Consider the following 18,751-nt stretch of genomic DNA (forward strand, 5'->3'; position numbering starts at 1 on the left):
GTGGAGGATGTATGAATGTGTACACTATGGATGGGATAAAATAGCCACACACAACAAATACACACACAGAAAAAAAAAAGAAAAAAAAAAGAGATGGGAAAAAAAAAAGAGGGGAGGGAGGTGTGTCCTGGAACACAGCTTTCTAACGCGTCGTCTGTATAGACTGAACACAACACTTTTGTACATCCACACACACACACCCATATACAACAACAATAAGAGTATGAAGATGTTTCACGTCGGGGGGGGGCCTCTTTTCCATATCCTTCTCCTTTTTTTTGTGTGTGTGTGTGTGTGTGTCCTCTGTTGTTTGTGGGAAAGCAAACGAAAAAAGAAAAAAAAAACACATAATAATGAAGCCGAGGACAGGCCACATCCCCTTTCCGTCCGATTGCGATGGCTCCGCCCTCATCGGCAAGCCTATTGGTCGGTTGGCAGGTACAAGTGGGAGGTAACCGGCTCTTCTGGTTGGAGTGGCTCCATCCACAGAGAGAGAGTGAGAAAGGAGAGGTGGGAGTTGATGGGACAAGACCCAACAACACAAACGAATCGACACAGTAGATAGTGGGAGAAGACACGCCTTCTGGCGCAAACATTAAAACTCGGGCTCCATCTGTGCAGTGGGCATTATTCAGCTAGCTAACGCTGATCAGGACAGACCTCTTTTTTGTTGTTGTCTTCACCATCAGTTCTGTTTGTTTGTTTTCTTTTTGAAATCGTCGTCTTCCGTTTGTCGAGTTTTGACCTTTCGCCTGGTCCGTTCGTCTGGCAGTTGAGCCATTCATCATTCGCCTGTCAAACTGCGTTGTGCGAATCATTTTGTTTGTTTGTTGCTGGTCTTCCGAGTTTGAAAAGCACCAAAGACGAACAATCAAGTGGCAACTATCATCATTATCATTACCGACAGTGTTTTGTTTGAAACTTGAGACGTTCGAACTGATTGCAAAACGAATCGATTGCCGAAAACGCTGCCCTTTGTTTCAACTGTCTCGAACTGGCTTCTGATTCCAATCAGTCGACGGGCAAGATGGTCAAAGTGGAGGGCCCGCAGTCTCTGCCACAGCCGGCCATGGCCCGCGCGCCACCCTTCTCCATTCTATCTCTGCTTCCCGAGACGGCCGTCCATGCCCACCACCACCACCACGAATCCGTTCAGTACACGAACAGCGTCGGCCATCAGCAACAGCAGCACAGACCGGACTCGTCCAGCTCGTCGACGGCCATGAAGGAGAACGTGTACAGTGACAACAGCGAAGTGGACGATGTCTACACGGACGAGGAACAAGATCTCGACGTGGAAGGAATGGAGGCGGTCAGTCCGCTGCGCTCCGACGAGAGCGAAGAAGAGGCCAGCATCAAAGATCTCAACTGTTCTTCCGAATCGTCCAGCACGGTCAACCTCAGCGCTAAAACGGACAAGTCCGGCAAGAACAAGAGCGCCAAAAGTGAAGGTGACGAGGAAGGCACCAACAAATCGTCAAAGAGTTCCAGCAGCAAGAAGGAGGGCGATGAAAAGAGCAAAAAGAACGAGAAGCCGCCCTTTTCCTACAACGCCCTCATCATGATGGCCATCCGCAGCAGCGCCGAGAAGCGCCTCACCCTCAACGGCATTTACGAATTCATCATGAAGAACTTCCCGTACTACCGCGATAACAAGCAAGGCTGGCAGAACTCGATCCGGCACAACTTGTCGCTCAACAAGTGCTTTGTCAAGGTGCCTCGTCACTACGACGACCCGGGCAAAGGCAACTACTGGATGCTCGATCCGTCCAGCGACGACGTCTTCATCGGCGGAACGACGGGCAAACTGCGAAGGCGATCGACGGCCGCTTCGCGTTCGCGATTGGCCGCTTTCAAACGCAGTTTCGGTTTCCCGTCTTTGGCCGGCTTTCCGGGCATGCCGCCCGTCCATCCCGGCATGGCCGCCGCTGGGTTCCATCCGGTGGCTGGCCCCTAATTCGGCGCACCATCCGGGATCGGCAGGCCATCCTCATCATCCTTATTCAACGCCGACGGGCGCGTGGCCCGGCCTGGCCGCTTCGCTTTGCAATTCGGCCGCTGCTTTGTATCGTTACAGCACGGCAGTGGGTTACGCCGCGTCGGCCGGTTACGGCAATTTGCTGGCCCATCCGGGTAGTCATCCGTCGGCTCATCATCCGTCGCAAGTGCCAGCAGGTCTTGGCGGATTCAGTTCGCCATTGGCCGGCCATAAAATGGTCGGTTCGACTCCGGCGCATCACCACCAAGCGCAGCACAGTTTCTCCGTCGAGCGGCTGCTCGGCTCGGCCACCTCACCGTCCGATTCGCCGATCCGGCATATGCCGCCCACCTCTCAATCGATGGCTTCCTCTCCGTTCGGGATGTTAGGCCATCCGTTGCTGCAACAAGCGGCCGCCTACGCCGATTTCTACGGCAACGGTCACCTTCGTTTCAATACGGGACTGATGGGCATGGGCCTACCGTCGTCCGTCTCGCCCATTTCGCATCAGCAACAACAGCAGCGCTCCAACTCCACTTCGCCGTTGGCTCCTTCAACGCCAACCTCGCCTCCGTTGATCTCCAGGACGAGTTAAATAATTTAACCTGATTCATCTTTCGAATTGTTTTCACCGACGCGGCAAATTTTGAAATGCCTCCCCCCCCATACCGTCGGACACCTATCATCAGCAAACCCAGTTCACATTTGATGTCAATGGTTCCGAGGCCTTCACACCGGATGATGGCCTGGGCCGAGCCTGTCAACTTTGTAAATACCATCAAGTCTATATATCGAAGTCTGAAAAACAAAAAACAAAAAAAAAAACGAGATGAAAAGAAACAAAATAAAGAAAGAATTCCTCACTCCCGCGGATCGATTTATTGTGTCCTCCTGTAATTCTATGATATTCATCCATTCGTTTGTTTGTATGCAGTATAAATGTGTTTCGCTCGTGTACGTATTTCATATAGAGAGTCTATACATATTCGGTTGCCACTGTACTTGTACATAATTTATATAAACGATATTATAACTATAGAAAAAAGAGATCCCCACCCGAAACGAAACAAACAAAACCAATTGGAATGTGCGCGTCAATCTCAGATCAATTACAAGCGTGTTGAAGTATATCTGCTCTTTCTTGTTTCTCTCATTCAAATTCAGCCTGAACGCTTCAATCTAAAATAAGGTTTTACTTGGAAGAAGTTCATTGAAACTATATGGAATGATTTCCCTAAGATTTTTAGTTTGTGCTGTGTGTGTGTATGTGTCTCAAAGAGAAGCGGCTTCTTCCAATCTCGTGCACAGTAGGCTAATTGCTGTGCCGAAGAGAGAACTTAAAAAAGGAAAAAGCTAAAGAAAGATGAGGTGTTAAGATGCCTCTTAATTCTCGAGATAAGACATTGATTAAGAGTTAATTTATAGCATAGGCAGTCAAAAAGAAAAAAGAAGAAGCCTTCATCATCGAAGATTGAACCAACTTTTCAACGCGTTTGCTTTTACACAACGTTGATCGTCTATTCATTTTGCCGGTACATCTCCTCTCTCTAACATCAATACAAGTTTTTGATGGCTTACTCTCGGGGGTCCTTGTTGATGAACAAGACCGGAGGCTCTCCTCTCTTGAATTACAAAAAAAAAAAGAAGATCTCAACCAAAGAAAACTAATAATTTCAGATGATGAAGTGACTCTAAAAGTGTATAAAGCAGACCACAAAAAAATTAAAAAAATAAAATATTTAAAAGAAAAGAAAAGAGAGGACATCAAAGAGAGAAAGATGATGGCAGCCACTCGGTGCGTCCATTTCTCGCGTTGCCCCTCTCTCTTTTGTGTAGACGTCATAACCCGTCCAGCCCTCAACTATAACGTACATACACATCCTATTTTTTTTTCCTTTTTACTGATGAGCGAGTATCTAGATGCGTATTATATACGTACAACACAGCACAGCACACAGATAAGCTGGTGGGTATATATATATATACAGCGTTTGGCTATATACACATTTATACCAGTGTACTATATATATATATATAAAAGCCAGCAGCAGCAGCAGCAGTTCTTTGCTTGCAGCGGGAGGGAAAATGGCTGGCAGCAACAAGTCGACAGATTTAATGAAAAACGCTAATGACGTTACAGAAGGGGCCAGTGTGCAACAGACGCCCCATCGTGAGAGTTAAGAGTCGTATAGGGCCGGGGTTCTCCTATACCCCACACCACCTCCTTCTCCTCTTCTTCTTCTTCTTGTTCTTTAAAAAAAAAAATGTTTTACCTTCCTCCTCTTGCCTATGTAGCCGCTGTTGTGTGTGTGAAGTTTTGCCATCGGGGCGGCGCGGGAATCCACACACTCCGCGGTGCCAAGCTGTCTGGCCCGCTCACCATACCAATTCTTACATATATTTTAAGGTTTTTTATTCTTTTGTTATTATTATTATTTTATTTTATTTTTTTTTCTTTTCTTTTCTTTTCAAGGGAAGTGCCCTCATCGTCGTCCTCCCACCGGGGGAGGCTCTATATATTTCCTCTCTTTCATTTTCCAGTTCTTTATTTTCCTTTTCTTTCTTCATTTCATTCTCTTACGCGCGTATGGAAAAATATGAAAAAAAACAAAAAAACACAACAACAACAACTTGTTGGAAAAAGAAAAAGAGATGAAGTATATAAGAAAGAGAGAAAACATTTTGATTTTGATTTCTCCGCTTGGGTCTCTCTTTCTTTTCTTCTGCGCCTCGATTCGAGTATTATTATTATTATTTAAAAAAAATTATAAATATCAGCTGTTTGTCGTGTCCTTTTCTTATTTTTCTTTGGATGATACTATACAAACTGAAGGCAAGAGAGGTGGCGGACAGCAACAACAACAACAACAACCGGCTGCGATAATAAACCTTCGAATGAAAGACCGAAAAGGAAAAGAAAAAGGAAAAAAAAAAAGGAAATCATCCAAATGAGAGAACCGCAGCTGAGTTTTGTTAATCAACCAATTGCTGCTGTTGTTGTCGTTTTTATGTCGTTCCCATTTTTTTTGTTTTTCTTCTTCTTTTTCCACCTGTGCAAGAAATGAAATTCCTCAGCGGCCCTTTTTTTTTCTTTTTTCTCTTGTCCGCTTGACATGATTCCTATATTCATCGCTATACACACATAAAAACAAAAATTTCTTTTGTATACATGGTATATTACGAAGTTGATGTATTTCCTTCCAATTGGCAAAAGCTTTTGAAACAAAAAACAAAAAACACACACGAAAAAAAAAAAAAAAACAAGAAAAAAGAGGCAATGAGGATAACGAAGCGTTCCCATCCGGACGCGGTTCTTTTATTTAAAAAATAAAATAAAACAAAATAAAAAATATCAATTCAGTTCACCAACCGATAAGGCCTCTACTACCTATAACGTTGGACTATGGGCTATACCTAAATAGCCGTAAGTACGTAATAGCACGGGCAATCGACATCCACCTCCAACGGCGATTTCCTTTTCGTCTTTCATTTTTCATTTCTTGTTTTTTTGTTTTTTGTTTTTTCATTTTACAAAAAAAAAAAAGCTTTTAACTCGTCTGTTGGTTTACCTGTGTTTATTACCCCCGGTTAATAATTCCACGCCAATTGGTTATTGACCATACTCATTGCCATGTTGCCGTAAATTCTCAATGGATACTCCATCCATGAAACAAAAACAACAAAAAAAAAGGGACAAATAAAACAACAAGAAAAAGCCCGAAGAACATTTTTCAAGGAATGTAACCACATTTGGATTCGGACGGCGCTTATACTCTCGCCCTTCTCTGCCCGTGTATATATACTCGGCCAACTAATTCATTGCACAAACGCGTCCACCAAGAGGAACTATAAAGAAAACGAATTGCATCCTATAAGAAATGAAGTTTTTTTTTTTTTGGGGGATGCGTGATGTATAACAAAGTATACATAAAAGTATGTATGACAATATAGCTCAGGCTATGGTCATATGGAACTATATAAACAAGTCTTCAAAAGCTTCCTGATTGGGAAGGTCTATTTATTATTTGAGTTGTATAGATTTCCTTTGGCTTGTGTCTGTTGTTGTCAAACGCATAAAAACCAAACAACGACTTCACATGTTTCACAGCTAACGTGTTGCAGACAGAGACAAAAGAGGTGATCACATTCAGGAGAAATAAAAAATTCAAATTGAAAAAGGCCGTAGAGGTGGAGTCCAAGAGACGACACTAGACCGTCACTCAACTGGGCAGCTTTTTAAAACAAAACAAAACAAAATGTTCCAGTAATTTTTTTTTTTTTGGAGGGGGGGGAGTCCGGTTCCTCCGGTTTCATTCTCGGCCAATTAGTCGACGAGGCTACACAACTATACACAAGAATGTCACAAGAGCCTCTCCCAAAACAACAAAGTCCCATACAAAAGATCAGATGGACGTTTAAGTTTTATTATTATTATAATTTTTTTTCTATTTCATTTTCGTACGTGGCTATTGTCTTGCTACTGGCCATGAAACAACAAACGCATCAATGTGGAATCTAACCCCCCCCCTAAAAAAAACTGTTGGGAAAAAAAATAAAAATAAGATTCCTGTACGTCGTTCCAGTATCGAGCGTGGAAGATGTTTTTCCCTTCCCCCCTCCATTCTTAGTCGCACAGGTGAGAAGAGGGGGAGGGGAACGAAATCATAAAAAAAAAAAAAACGGGAAACAAAAAAAAAAAGGGAATGAAATAAAAAATAAATAACATGAAGAAACAGAAAGAAAGAGAGAAAAAAAAAAAGGACACCACACGAAAAGAAAGAATGAAATGAAATGAAACGGAATTATAAAGAAAAAAAAGAAACGGGTCGTCGATGTGTGTGTGAGGAAGAAAAACCCTAGGAGGCCCGTTGGGGGTGCCACGCAGTCTGGAACAGTCGGGTTATTAGTGGCGGCGGTGGCGGCTTGGGCTATACGCTCGAAGACCACGCCAGCACCAAAGCTACACACACACATACACACACACAGAGGGAGAGTCAGCAGCGGTAGTTTGTATAGTAAAGAGTCGGCGCGGCAAATATACCGAAGAACATACGGACATTTTGTTTTTTTCTCTCCCCCCTCTCTGTATTCGTTTGGAATGTTTCTTCTCTTTCATTGGTCCCCCCACCACCTTCCTATTCCCCCCCTTCTTATTCTTCATTGTTGAAGAGGACAGGACCCTAAGAAGAAGAAAAACTTAAAAAAAAAAGATCATATTTGATCCACGTTGCCCCGGTGCGGTTGTTATCATGATGATTACATATCTCATATATACGTGTGTGTGTGTATGTTGTATGCTGCGGGTGTGAGAGGTGCAAGGTGTTGGTTGGTTGGCGTGTTTTGCTGCTCGCTTATTGCCAGCGGAGAGCACACAGAAGACGTCCTGTTGCGTTTTGATTTCTCTGCAGGGCTTTTTTTTTTTTCACGATGTACGTTCCCTCCGTCCTCCGATAATAATAAAACGAACTAGCAGGGAATTAAAACACAAGAAAAATCATAAGAATGAAAATATAAAAAAAAGGTCCTCCGTTCTCAACAGCTGAAGAACTGCAGAAGGGGAAAAATGAATTGAAGTCATTTGGGGATGGAGAAAAGGGGCTAGTTACTTGATGTCTAATTGTCTAGGCTATACGTTGGAAAAGAAAATGGATGAAATGCACTTGACAAGGTGATGCTGTTGGCTGCAAATCAGCAAAACAGACATCGATTGTGTACTGCGCTCGTTCCAGTCCGACGTGTTAGGCCGGAAGGTAACATTTGTATCCAAACAGGCGCAACGAAAGAAACAAAAACAAATGAAAATAAATAAGAAGAAGGCCATAGGGCTGTATACGGAATGCCTATGGACAATGGCGCGGCCGCGTGATGACGGCCGACGAATAGAAAAAAAAAAAGAATCATCATAATCATCGCCTCATAAATACGGCTGTCCTATTATTTTGCAGACGGCCAACGAGCGCGGCCAATTGAAACAGTTGCCGGCCAACAACACCGACGTCTACCTTAATATCCAGCTTATGTATATATATACATAAACACACACTCTACGTCTATATATGTTCAATGTGTGTTGCAATGTCCAAAAGGGGGGACACAAAAAAAACGGGCCAAGTTCTCAAATCATCCGCCGGAGCATATCGTCAATCCTCATTCATTCGATCCGCTTTGACACCTTCAAAAAAATAAATCAAAAACAAAAACCAAAAATAAGATGATCAAGTCCAAATGGAGGGAGAAGGTGTGAAAGAGAAGAATGTCAGTGGGGGGAGGATGTCAAGGAGAAAAAAAGAAAATCTCCAGACCGGAAGGACGGTCTTCTTTTAATCAACACCACACACTGTTGTTTCTTGTTTTGCTCCGCATGGTATATGCCACTGCTGTGCGCATTTAATACGCTTTTCTTTTTCCTCTATTTTTATTTTATTTATTTATTTTTTTTTACTTGTCATTCTCTCACCTACTTTCAGCTTAAATATATCCTTTACCTCCGGTGCCGCGAATCGTTTTGGATTGTGTACGTTGTATGTATGTATATTTCCGTTTGCAAATCCGAAGGTGTCGACTTAAAATATTCAAAAAAGAAAAGGACAAAAAATCAGGTAAATCCGCTAGTCCAAAAGGTCACCGCCAATCAACAAGACTAGACAAAAAAAAAAACATTTGACACAAAGTATAGATGGCTAATATGGATAATCCCCCATATACAATCCCGAACGTATTTGCAATATATATACTACTTAGAAGAAGAATTTTGAAAATCTATAGCGCCGATATCCCTTTGCATTTCTTTCCGAAAAAAAAAAAAAAGAAGAACAAAATTCTCACTCCATTTTTTAAAAATTCCTGCGATACAACGCAAAGGCCTAAATTAAAAAAAAGGAAAAAAAAAGAGTTGGACTTTGCTGGAATCGTTCGTAGTTACCTAGAAAGAAACCCCTTTTTTTCGTGTGTGTGTGTGTGTGTGTGTAAGCTTTGGTATACAAAACCCCTCGGCTTTAGGTTGGGTGACGGAAGAGAGTCAATTAGATCGCAATGAGCAATAAAATAAAAACAAAAAAAAGTTGGAAATAAAAGAAAAAGAAACAGAAACGAAGAAAAGAAAAAAAAGGGGGAGATACAAGGAGAAGTGAGGGGGGGGTGGGGAGGGATGTGGGACCAGGTGACGTTGGTTACATTTTGTATATACGAGATATAACAGAGAAGCGTTTCACAGCATGGGACCACAGAGTCGTATAATCCGCACGGAGACAGCCACATTTCCGCCATCAACGCAGCGTGAGGTGTGGAACGCCAGATGATGAGAGAGAGAAAGAGAGAAAGAGAGAAAATATATATAATAATAATAATAATAATAAATAAATAAATACAAGAAAATAAAAGAGTGCACGCCGGCTTTTTTAGCTCCTCTCTCTCTCTCTCTTTGCTTGTCACCTTTTTTATTTAAAAAAAAAAAAAAAAGTCACACACCTATTTACTATACGCACGTCTTTCTTCTTCTTGTTTTGTTTTTTTTTATTTATTTTATTTTATTTTATTTTATTTTATTTGTGTGTGTGTGTGTGTGCGTTCCAGCTATTGTGCAAGTTTCTACACCATGTCGCCGGAGCCCAGATGTTGGTTAAACAACCTTGTATAGCCGTGACTGCGCTTATCGCGATCATCGCCTTATATATACAGTACATATATAAAATTTGTTCTTTCTTTTCTCCTGGCCATCAGAAAAAATATTTTTTTAAAAAAGAATTACAAGTCCACAAAAGGAAACTTTTGGCATGGCATAGTTATATAGCCTCCCCCCACAAAAAAAAAACACATATCGTTTTTAATCAAACCAGCTCATCTGTGATGTTATATAAAATTAAAAAAAAAATAATAATAAATAAATGTGTATCTGTTTTACCGGTGTGAGGTTGTTTCCCTTTGTATGTTCGGCGATGGAAAGATGAACACACCTTAACAAGTGTGTCTTTCTTTTTTTTTTTTCTTCATTCGATCTCAACAGGGATGACAGCTATTAATGGACGTGCCACAAGTCTATACACAAGAAGAGGGAATGTTTTCTCTCACCTGTTTTGTTTTGTTTTTTTCTTTCTTTTCTTCCACTATCGTTTATACATATCGCGTCTTCTATATTTCTCAGGCCCCAACAGTTTCGATACAATCGCCACCCCGACTTCCATATAATTGGAGACCATATCAGATTGTCGGCTATATTAATTAGCCGTGGTGTTGCACGTCTTTATCAAGGCGCTTGAAGGGTGGTTTTGTTGGCCGGTTCTACCTGATGTTTTGAACACGAAAAAGAAAGAAAGAAGAAGAACAACTAAAAAAAAAAAATAAAAAATAAATCTGTGAATGCATTTCTTTCTTTTGACCGTACGCGCCGTTCTCCATTTTTTTCTTTCTTTCTCCCCTCCGCTCCTTTTTTTTTTTTTTTATTGAGACGATAAGAATAAGAAAAGAAAAAAAAAGTGTTCCAGTAATTTTTCGTGGCCGCTGACTTTTGCTGCCATTTGTCATCAAGTCTCTGCACTGCCCGTGCGACTCTTTTGTGTTGCTCAATTGCCAGTCCGTGGGGCTACACGGAACAACATTCAACACCTTCCATTTTTATTTTGATATTTTATTTTTTGTTCCCCTCCATCCATCGACCCCCCTCCCATTCCATTTTGTTATTTTTCATATCAGGTATTTTTTACAATTGGTCGGTATTTGTAGCGATGTGCATCGTGACGTGCGCAACTGGCCGTCTGTTTCATCGTGACACATTTGCATCAAAACGCGGCCGCTCCTGCGGTCTACCCAATTAAATAGACGAACAATTTCGAGTTTGTTGTTGGCCTTGTTCCTTACTCTATAGGCCTTTATATCCATTTTCTCTCTCTTTTTTTCCCCATACAAATACTGCCAGCATCTGCGGTTCGTATTCAACAATAGGCCGAAACAGAATGAACTTGGCTGCTTGGTCACCGGCTTTAATGAACACACTGGAGGCGGCCATCATCACCTCGTCATCTATTGGATTTCCCTTCTCCTCTTCTATGACCTTAAATTTTAAAAAATAAAATATAAAAAAGAATTCCCAAAATCTACATTGTGTGTTATAGGTATACACACATAAGGTAAGCGGTTGAATGCCGCCAATCTATACAACGAAATGCTACCGACACTCCGACTATAAGACTCGCCGACTTAATTGTAGGGTTTTTTTTATTTTCATCTCTCAACCTGTCATCCTTTTTTTTTTTTTTCGGCAGCATGGCGGCGGTAAGTCTCTTACGTCACATTCTATCCCCCCACCACCAATACACACACAGACATATACAAGTGAAAAGAAATATGCAAGCGATGCCCGAGCAATCCGGGCCCAGTCCTTTTAGGATGTTTTACACACACCTTATTGTCTATGTGTCCATGTGTGTGTGTGTGTGAAAGTCGGGTAGGGGATGAAAGAATGGCGAGCAATAGAGTGGCCCCGTGGCAGAGGAATGTTTCACGTCACAGCAATTTGATAAAATATGAACTCTTGCGGCGAGAGTCAATTCATTCGTCGAGTTTTCCCATTTCTTTTTTTTTTTCACCTCCACATCGCTCCTCCCACTTTTCAAAAGGAATGGCTGCACGTCGTAAATAACGACCCGATGTATGCATATGTGTGTCTAAAGCGTGTCGCGGCCGTAAGCGCGGCAATAGAGACGCACGAACACACAAAACACCGCCATGCAAAAAGGGGCGAGTCCCGAAAGGGCGACATGTCGGAACATCGTAAGAGATATCTCTCTCTTTCACCTTCATTTTTTATTTATTTTTTTTAAACAAATTCTTAACACTTTTTTTTTTTTAATTCTGCCTCTTAAATCTCCGCCTCCTTTTTATTTTTCGTCTGTTCTTATTCAAAGTCAGAAAGAAAAAGGAAGAAGAATCGAGAACAGAAAGGATGTCAAAGAAAAGAGAGACGTCGGACGACTCGATGAAAACATCTCGCTACGGCCATCAGAGAAGGCGCAGAGCCAGTAGGAAGAATGTACAACCCGGCTCTCATCAAATATTCATGGATTCACGAACGCTGCCAACACCAATAGCCGCACGGCCACTATATTTCTCATTTCAAATCGAAGCATTGTATAAATAAAAATATAGACTCTATCCATCTATAGCCTCTCCTTCTCTCATTCTATTTGATACACACAGTCAAATGTTTTCTTTTTTTTGAAGTTGGGAACGTGTTAATTGATAAGCACCGGTCCCGCCCACCGATCGAGTGTCGGCGCCCGACACGGGGAGTGCACCAACATTTGAAAGCGACTACATCAAAGAGAAATATACGTCACGAGGTCCCTTTCTTTGCGATGTCAGAACATATATAGACGTCGCTTTTTGTTGTTGCGCCACATTCAATCCGAGGTGATGACATGGCAAGGAAGAACGTAGTACTCAGCTAACGGTTCAACTATATCCACATTTAAATCAAAATATATACATTTTTTTAATTTAAAAGAGAAAGAAACTGCACGGAATGCAAAAAGAGGAAAGAAAACAAAAAAAATGGATATTTGAGGTCTTAATCATTTCTATCGATCGATGAACAAATGGAAAGGAATGAAGATGATGGATAGATAGCCGATCAGCCGTTGAGAAACCGATGGCCGGTAATGGATTCGTGATGGATTCCACTTGCAGGGATCACCGGTTTAAAGTTAAAAATAAATCCTGTAGATCGAAGCTTCTTCCTCCCTTCCAACTGATCCAATCGATCGACGTATCACATTCCCAACATTCTTCACTCACACTTGCCAACATTTTTTTTTTTTTTTTATAATCCTCCTTTGATATAGGCAGACGGATGGATGTGTCTATCCACACCGGAGGGGCCACACACACCTGTGTACATTTAGGCCTAGAAACATTGTGTGCATCATCCGAAATTTCAAAGGCCCTTTTTTTTTATGATGACGGATGATGATCGTTTTTAAGAAAAAAAAAATGGTTCAGATCGTGGCTGCTCGCATTATCTCGATCCTACACCTACAGCAGAGATCGGAGGGTGGCATTTTATTGCACTAGCATATCTTAAAAGTGCAATAATAAAATTGAAAAAACAAAAATTCAAATAAATAAATATGGAAAAGACTAAACAAACGGTGGGCTGACACCCCTGTAGTACACGCCACATTGTTTCCACCTTTTCTTGGCTTTTCCTATTTTATACGGGGGGCTCTAACACGGCCCAACATAAAACACGACATGTTTCAACCCCCAAAATGTGGATTGTTTTTATTTTCTTTCTAACTCGTCCATTTCGAGAGATTTGGAGTCGAGGGGAGGTCGATGGACAGGCAGGAAATGCCAAGGGATTGCTCTTCGCTTCTGTGTGCGTGTGCTGATGATGGGGCTAGTGCCATCAGAAGCCCCTCCTGAAAAGAAGATCATCAACTTTTATGATCATCCAAAACATTGTGAATGAAAAAAACTGGACAACACACTAAAGGAAATTTAAAATAACCAGTGAAAATGGTTAATGGCATCTATATATATGTATATACTTTATGATGGACAAGTGTAGAGCAGCAGTCTGTACCATTTTCTCTTTGGCCTCAGCCTTGGCCAGCACCCCCCTCTGAGTGGTTTCTTCTTCAGACTTTTATTTCTTACCATTTAGACTTTGTTTCTGTGCTCGTCGTCTCACTTCGACTAGTCATAAACATGTCGATCGATGGCTCAATCGTTTCCTTTTCAATAGCACGGAGCAGGTAGGCCTAACAAGACGTTTGCCATCTCCTTTATCTGTACAAAAGGCCTGTGTAAAATGGCTCAAATACACATACGTATATTGGAGTCCTTCATATTCTTATTACATTTCCATCTTATGATGGCGCGCGCACAACGACCAGCAGCTCGCCCCCTTAACAATTGCCGGACACTGACGACCCTCGGTCCTGCCGATGACTTCAAAACTAGCAGACTATATAGTTGTGACGCAGAACAACGTACAACAAGGTGAAAATAAAAACGACAAAAAGAGAAAGAAAAGAGGGACATGCAAGAAGATAACGTTTCAATGTTATACAGGTAACAATAGCTCACCCCTCGTTTTCTTTTTTATATATATAGCTCTCACAAATGACGTTTCGTTCTTTTCTTGCAGCTTATCTCTGCTCTCTAGCCACGAGTCCCCCCCAAAAGAAACATCAGTTGAATATGTTTGTCCACTGTTTCCCGAACAGTGGGCGACTGGTTCCGTCAACCCGATAAGCTCTTTTACGAGGACATTGAAAAGAAGAGGAACAAAGTTTGTCACTTCTTTTTTTTTTCTTGTTATTATTATGATTTTTTTTTTTCTGAAATTTTCGTTGCACGTCTCTATTTGTATCCCGCGTCCGTCTCTTATATTCCAACCATCTTTTTAAAGGGACGTTTTTCTTATTTAATTTTTTTCTCACCTGGGCAGAAGAGCATGTGCTGTCATTTTCTTTGACTCGCAGCTTCACGTTTGGCGGCAGTTACCGACCGTGGGACCCACTTTTTTTTTTCTATTCTTTAGATGTTACCTTTCATTCTTCTCTAAAACTCTTCTTTAAAAAAAAAAAAAAGAAAAGAAAAACGAAGTCGGCATTTTTCTTCTTCGACTAATTCCTTCCTACATCTGTAGAGGTGTCGCATCGACTTCTTGCTGCGTTACACACACACACGCACACACCCCGGGTGTATCTATTTTTTTCCCTTCAAAACCCCCCGGTCAATTATGCATTCACAACGGGCGGCTGCCAGAAGGGCCGCTATGAAAATAGTATATCTAAGACACGTCAACGCGTATCCCTTCACATGATGACCGTTGACTGTACAGGCCCCCATTGGGTCATCTTATAATTTAATTTATTGATTTTTTGTAAGTAAAAATAGATCTTTATTTTGTGTTATATATTAGTTGGTATACGTAGAGAGGCCTATAGCAGTATCGTTTTATTGGTGTTAAAGAAGGTAAACCCGCCCGTGCCCGCCCTTTTTTTTTCGGTCCACATTTTTCTTTTCTTTTATTTAGTTTTATTTCAAATCTTTTTTTTTTTTTAATACCCGGCCAACGACTGATGTCCATATCGAACTGCCTGTGCTATATAGTGAACAAGAAGATGGGTGGTCATTATTGACCGTGACAGACAATTGACTGTCTATTGTTGACCAACAGCCGGCTGGTGATTAGCTTTAACTTGAAGGGAAATAACCTAAAAAAAAAATAAATAAAAATGAAAACGAGAACCCCGCGCGGAATTAACTTGTCCTGGTAGGCGGAGTCTTCGTCACACACGGAACAGACACACACACACAAAAAAAATACAAAAAAAATACAAAGGAAATAGAACCAAGAAAGGTATAGGTGCTGATGGTCTTCATTTGTTTCCTCCTACTTTTCATTTTATTTTTTTGTTTCCCCTTCTTCTTCCTTTATTTCACTCAAAGAGGTGGAGCTTTTCCTCTCTTATTTTTTTGTCAATTTCTTCGTTTAAAAATTTCAAAAAAAAAAAGGTGCATTGGATATGTCGTTCCAGCCTAGCAGCTTCATTAGCGACGACCCTTTTCTTTCTTTGCTTTGTATATACTTTTTCCCCTTGAAAAGTCCTATAGGGTCCAACAGGTCAATCCTCTTTTTCTTACAGCCCTTTTCAATGTCTGTATGTACAGTTTGTATTACGGTATACTACATCCAGATATAGCCGTGCCCAATCGTGTATTTATTGACACGATATCTGTATACGCGTTTCACGTCTGTGTTAAAGTGCCTCTATACGATGGATTGCCTTGTGTTTATATAGAAACGGAGCCTCAAACTAGCGGGTCCACTTGGTGTCACCAATAAGGGGTTCGGAAAAAAGCCTATGACCGAAAGCAAATGCAGATGAGAGAATCCCCCCCCCCACCAGATGGATTTGTCACACCGCTCATGGGAAAATTAGATATACATTGAGTTTTTTGTTGGCTCGAAAAACGTCGGTGGAGGTCTCACTCCGGCTGTACTCTCATTTCTGCAGCACCGAAACCCTTTTCATTTCGTGCATGATGGCTTTTTTCTCTTTTCATTTTTGAATCCTCTTCCATCAGCCGCCATTAACCTCGGAAATATAGATCCATTTTTGTGTGTGTGTGTGTGGCTATACCTTAGAGAATAGGCCTAAAATACGGGCACATACGAAGGGAATAAAAAGAAAAGAGGGACCCTCGAATCAGTCCTTTTTTTCTTTTATATCTTCAACCCATATACATATATAGCCAAACAACGATAATCGGTTCCGTTGCCGCCCCGGAAATGCCTGCACAAACAGGGCCGATATAGTGTTTGGCACATCGATCTCTATATCCATTCTATTATTTATTTTCTTAAAATCATCAACGTATGAATTCATTTCTCGCTTTTTTTCACATCATGTTCCATGGCCGCATAGGCCTAATGTGTCTACATTTGTGGCGACAAAAACAACAAAGAGAACAACACTTTGAACGCAGTTTAATAGCAAAGAATTAAACACATTGAAAGGGATTCAACTCAAATTGATCTGTCAGAGTTCAACGTCCACACGACTAAACAAGTTCAATGCTATTCGATACATCCATTACACTATAGGCCTGGACCTCTTTAGATGGGGTTCGAGAAGGTCCACAGACCTGCATATCCGAGCTGAATTGGTGCAACACATCGTTGTTATACTTCAAAAAAAAAACTACTGGCCAATCAACTTATATTTTATTTCTTCCGTCTTTCCGTTTACAACCAACAGCTTCTTTTGTGTTTGTTAAAGCCCAATCTTACGGTGCTGCCCTTTTTCCTTTTTCTTTTATTCTGGTCTTTAAAAAAACCCCACTGTAAAACTGAAAATTGGAACCCACCCAAACAAAAAAAAAACAAAAAACAAATGGTGAGCGATTGCAGCAGTCCGGAAGGAACAAAAAGAAAAAGGATATTGCGCTTTACTTTACTCATCATTTTTTACGAGCCTCAGTTTAAAGAGAGGGGGAGGGTGTGACTGCCTATATAGTTGAGGAGCCATAAAAAATCAACGAGCACTTTACACAGAGCAGCGTATATTCATTTCTATACGTACGTCATGGTATACGTGCTGTCAACTAAGCCACAAAAAAAATCGGATTAGCGATGCGTTCGATTTCTCTTAGAAATCGAATCGAAAAGTTCCAAGAGAAAACAATTTCTTTGTTTCGTGCTTATCTTGCAACTACATCATCTTTAAAATTTGCACTTATTACGACAACGTTTTCTTTTTTCCACGTAAACATCAATCCACGTTTGTCTCATTTCCAATCTATTTCAACCCGTTCGATATCATTTTGCGCGTGTCTCTCCGACTATATTCCGCTTTCTTTTTTTTTTTTCTCTCTTTTGTTTGTTTTTTTTCAATGTTGTTTTTTACAATTTTTTGATGCGGCCAAAATCAAGGCCGTGCGATGGGTTTTCTTTCTCTCCTCCGCTGTGTGGTCTGAGGAATCTCCGGCTCTTCGGACAAGTTGACATTGTTGAGATGGTTTTCCACGCGCGCTCGCGCTTGTTTTTGTGTACATTTTCAAAGATTGACGTGTGTGGAGAAAGAGAGAAGAGAAAAACGACCAATAGATTGGGAAAGTAGGACTGAAGAGGGGGCTCTTGATGTTTGACGTTTGTTCATACTTTTTTTTTTTGATGGCGTGCTATAGTCTTGAACCGCAAACAAAATATGTGAAAAAAAAAGCCTAAAAAAAAAAAAAAAAGTCAGACGTCAGAATATAGAAATCGCCCTTACGTCCGTTATGGTCTTTCTAAGAAGAAAAAGAAAAAAAAAAAAAAGGGAAATAAAAGAACTAAGAGGAAAGAAAATAGCCGAAATCAAAATAACAAGTCAAAAGAACAAGAAATAAAAAAAAACAAAAACTAAAGGTTCGATTCGGGGCAAAAAGAGTCTTGATGATAAAGATCTTTTGCTGCTCGGAGAGACCTCCTACAGCGCGTCACCTTCGTTATAATAGATCATATATGTATACCTCTCTCTCTCTCTCTATTACCATAGTTGGGGGGGTTTCGTTCGCGTTTCTCGATAGAAAGAAAGAAAAAAAAATCAAAGGAATCCGGCAAGTTAGTTCTTTTGATTGACAGCTTCTCTGTACACATTGCTGGCGCACACGGACTGAAACAAGCCAACAACAATGACAACAAGTCGCGGCTGTTTGTCACTCCCAAATCCGAATATGTAATCTATTTAGGAAAGAGATATGGGTATATAACCGAGAGAGGAGGGAAAACACACACACACACACAAAAAAAGGGGGGGGGAGAAAAACAAGATTGAAATAATATAAAGACAAACAAAACCAAAAAAAAAGGGAAGAAAACAACATGTGTGGTGTTTCGGATTGAAATTCTCAATTTGGCGATACGAGTCACGTCAGTCCACAATCTCCGCCAAACAGAAACCGGATTTTGATTTTGATTTCTCCGGCTATTGTACGAACACAAACTCAACAAGTGTCTTTATATTTGTCTTGTAGCTGAGAAAGCACGAGGCCGCGATTACGAAACACAAATAAAAAATAAATAAATAAATAAAATAAAATAAAAATAAACGAAAATGGAAAAGACAACAAAAAAACATGGCGAATATCAGGTGAGAAATAGATAAACATCCAACCGACAGAGAGACAAATAAAAATATGAGAGCAGAACAAGTCAAATAAATTCAACGAAAAAATTGGATGAAACACGATAGAGAAGGGCAAGTATATATTTAAAAAAACAAA

General features: G+C 40.9%; 1 protein-coding gene across 1 annotated transcript; it reads left to right on the plus strand.

Annotated features, from left to right (window-relative positions):
* Positions 1 to 618: 618 nt before the first annotated feature.
* LOC116928409 (fork head domain transcription factor slp2) lies at positions 619 to 3,108 on the plus strand. Its single transcript, XM_032935494.2, has one exon. The coding sequence runs from the start codon at positions 1,028 to 1,030 to the stop codon at positions 1,955 to 1,957; it is 930 nt and encodes a 309-aa protein (XP_032791385.2). The 5' UTR covers positions 619 to 1,027; the 3' UTR covers positions 1,958 to 3,108.
* The last annotated feature ends 15,643 nt before the right edge of the window (positions 3,109 to 18,751 follow it).

The sequence above is a fragment of the Daphnia magna genome, linkage group LG8 (genome assembly GCF_020631705.1).
Source record: "Daphnia magna isolate NIES linkage group LG8, ASM2063170v1.1, whole genome shotgun sequence".
NCBI lineage: Eukaryota > Metazoa > Arthropoda > Branchiopoda > Diplostraca > Daphniidae > Daphnia > Daphnia magna.

Bases quoted from the DNA above. Each gene is read 5' to 3' on its own strand.
- LOC116928409 (XM_032935494.2), top strand. From the start codon at position 1,028: ATGGTCAAAGTGGAGGGCCCGCAGTCTCTGCCACAGCCGGCCATGGCC.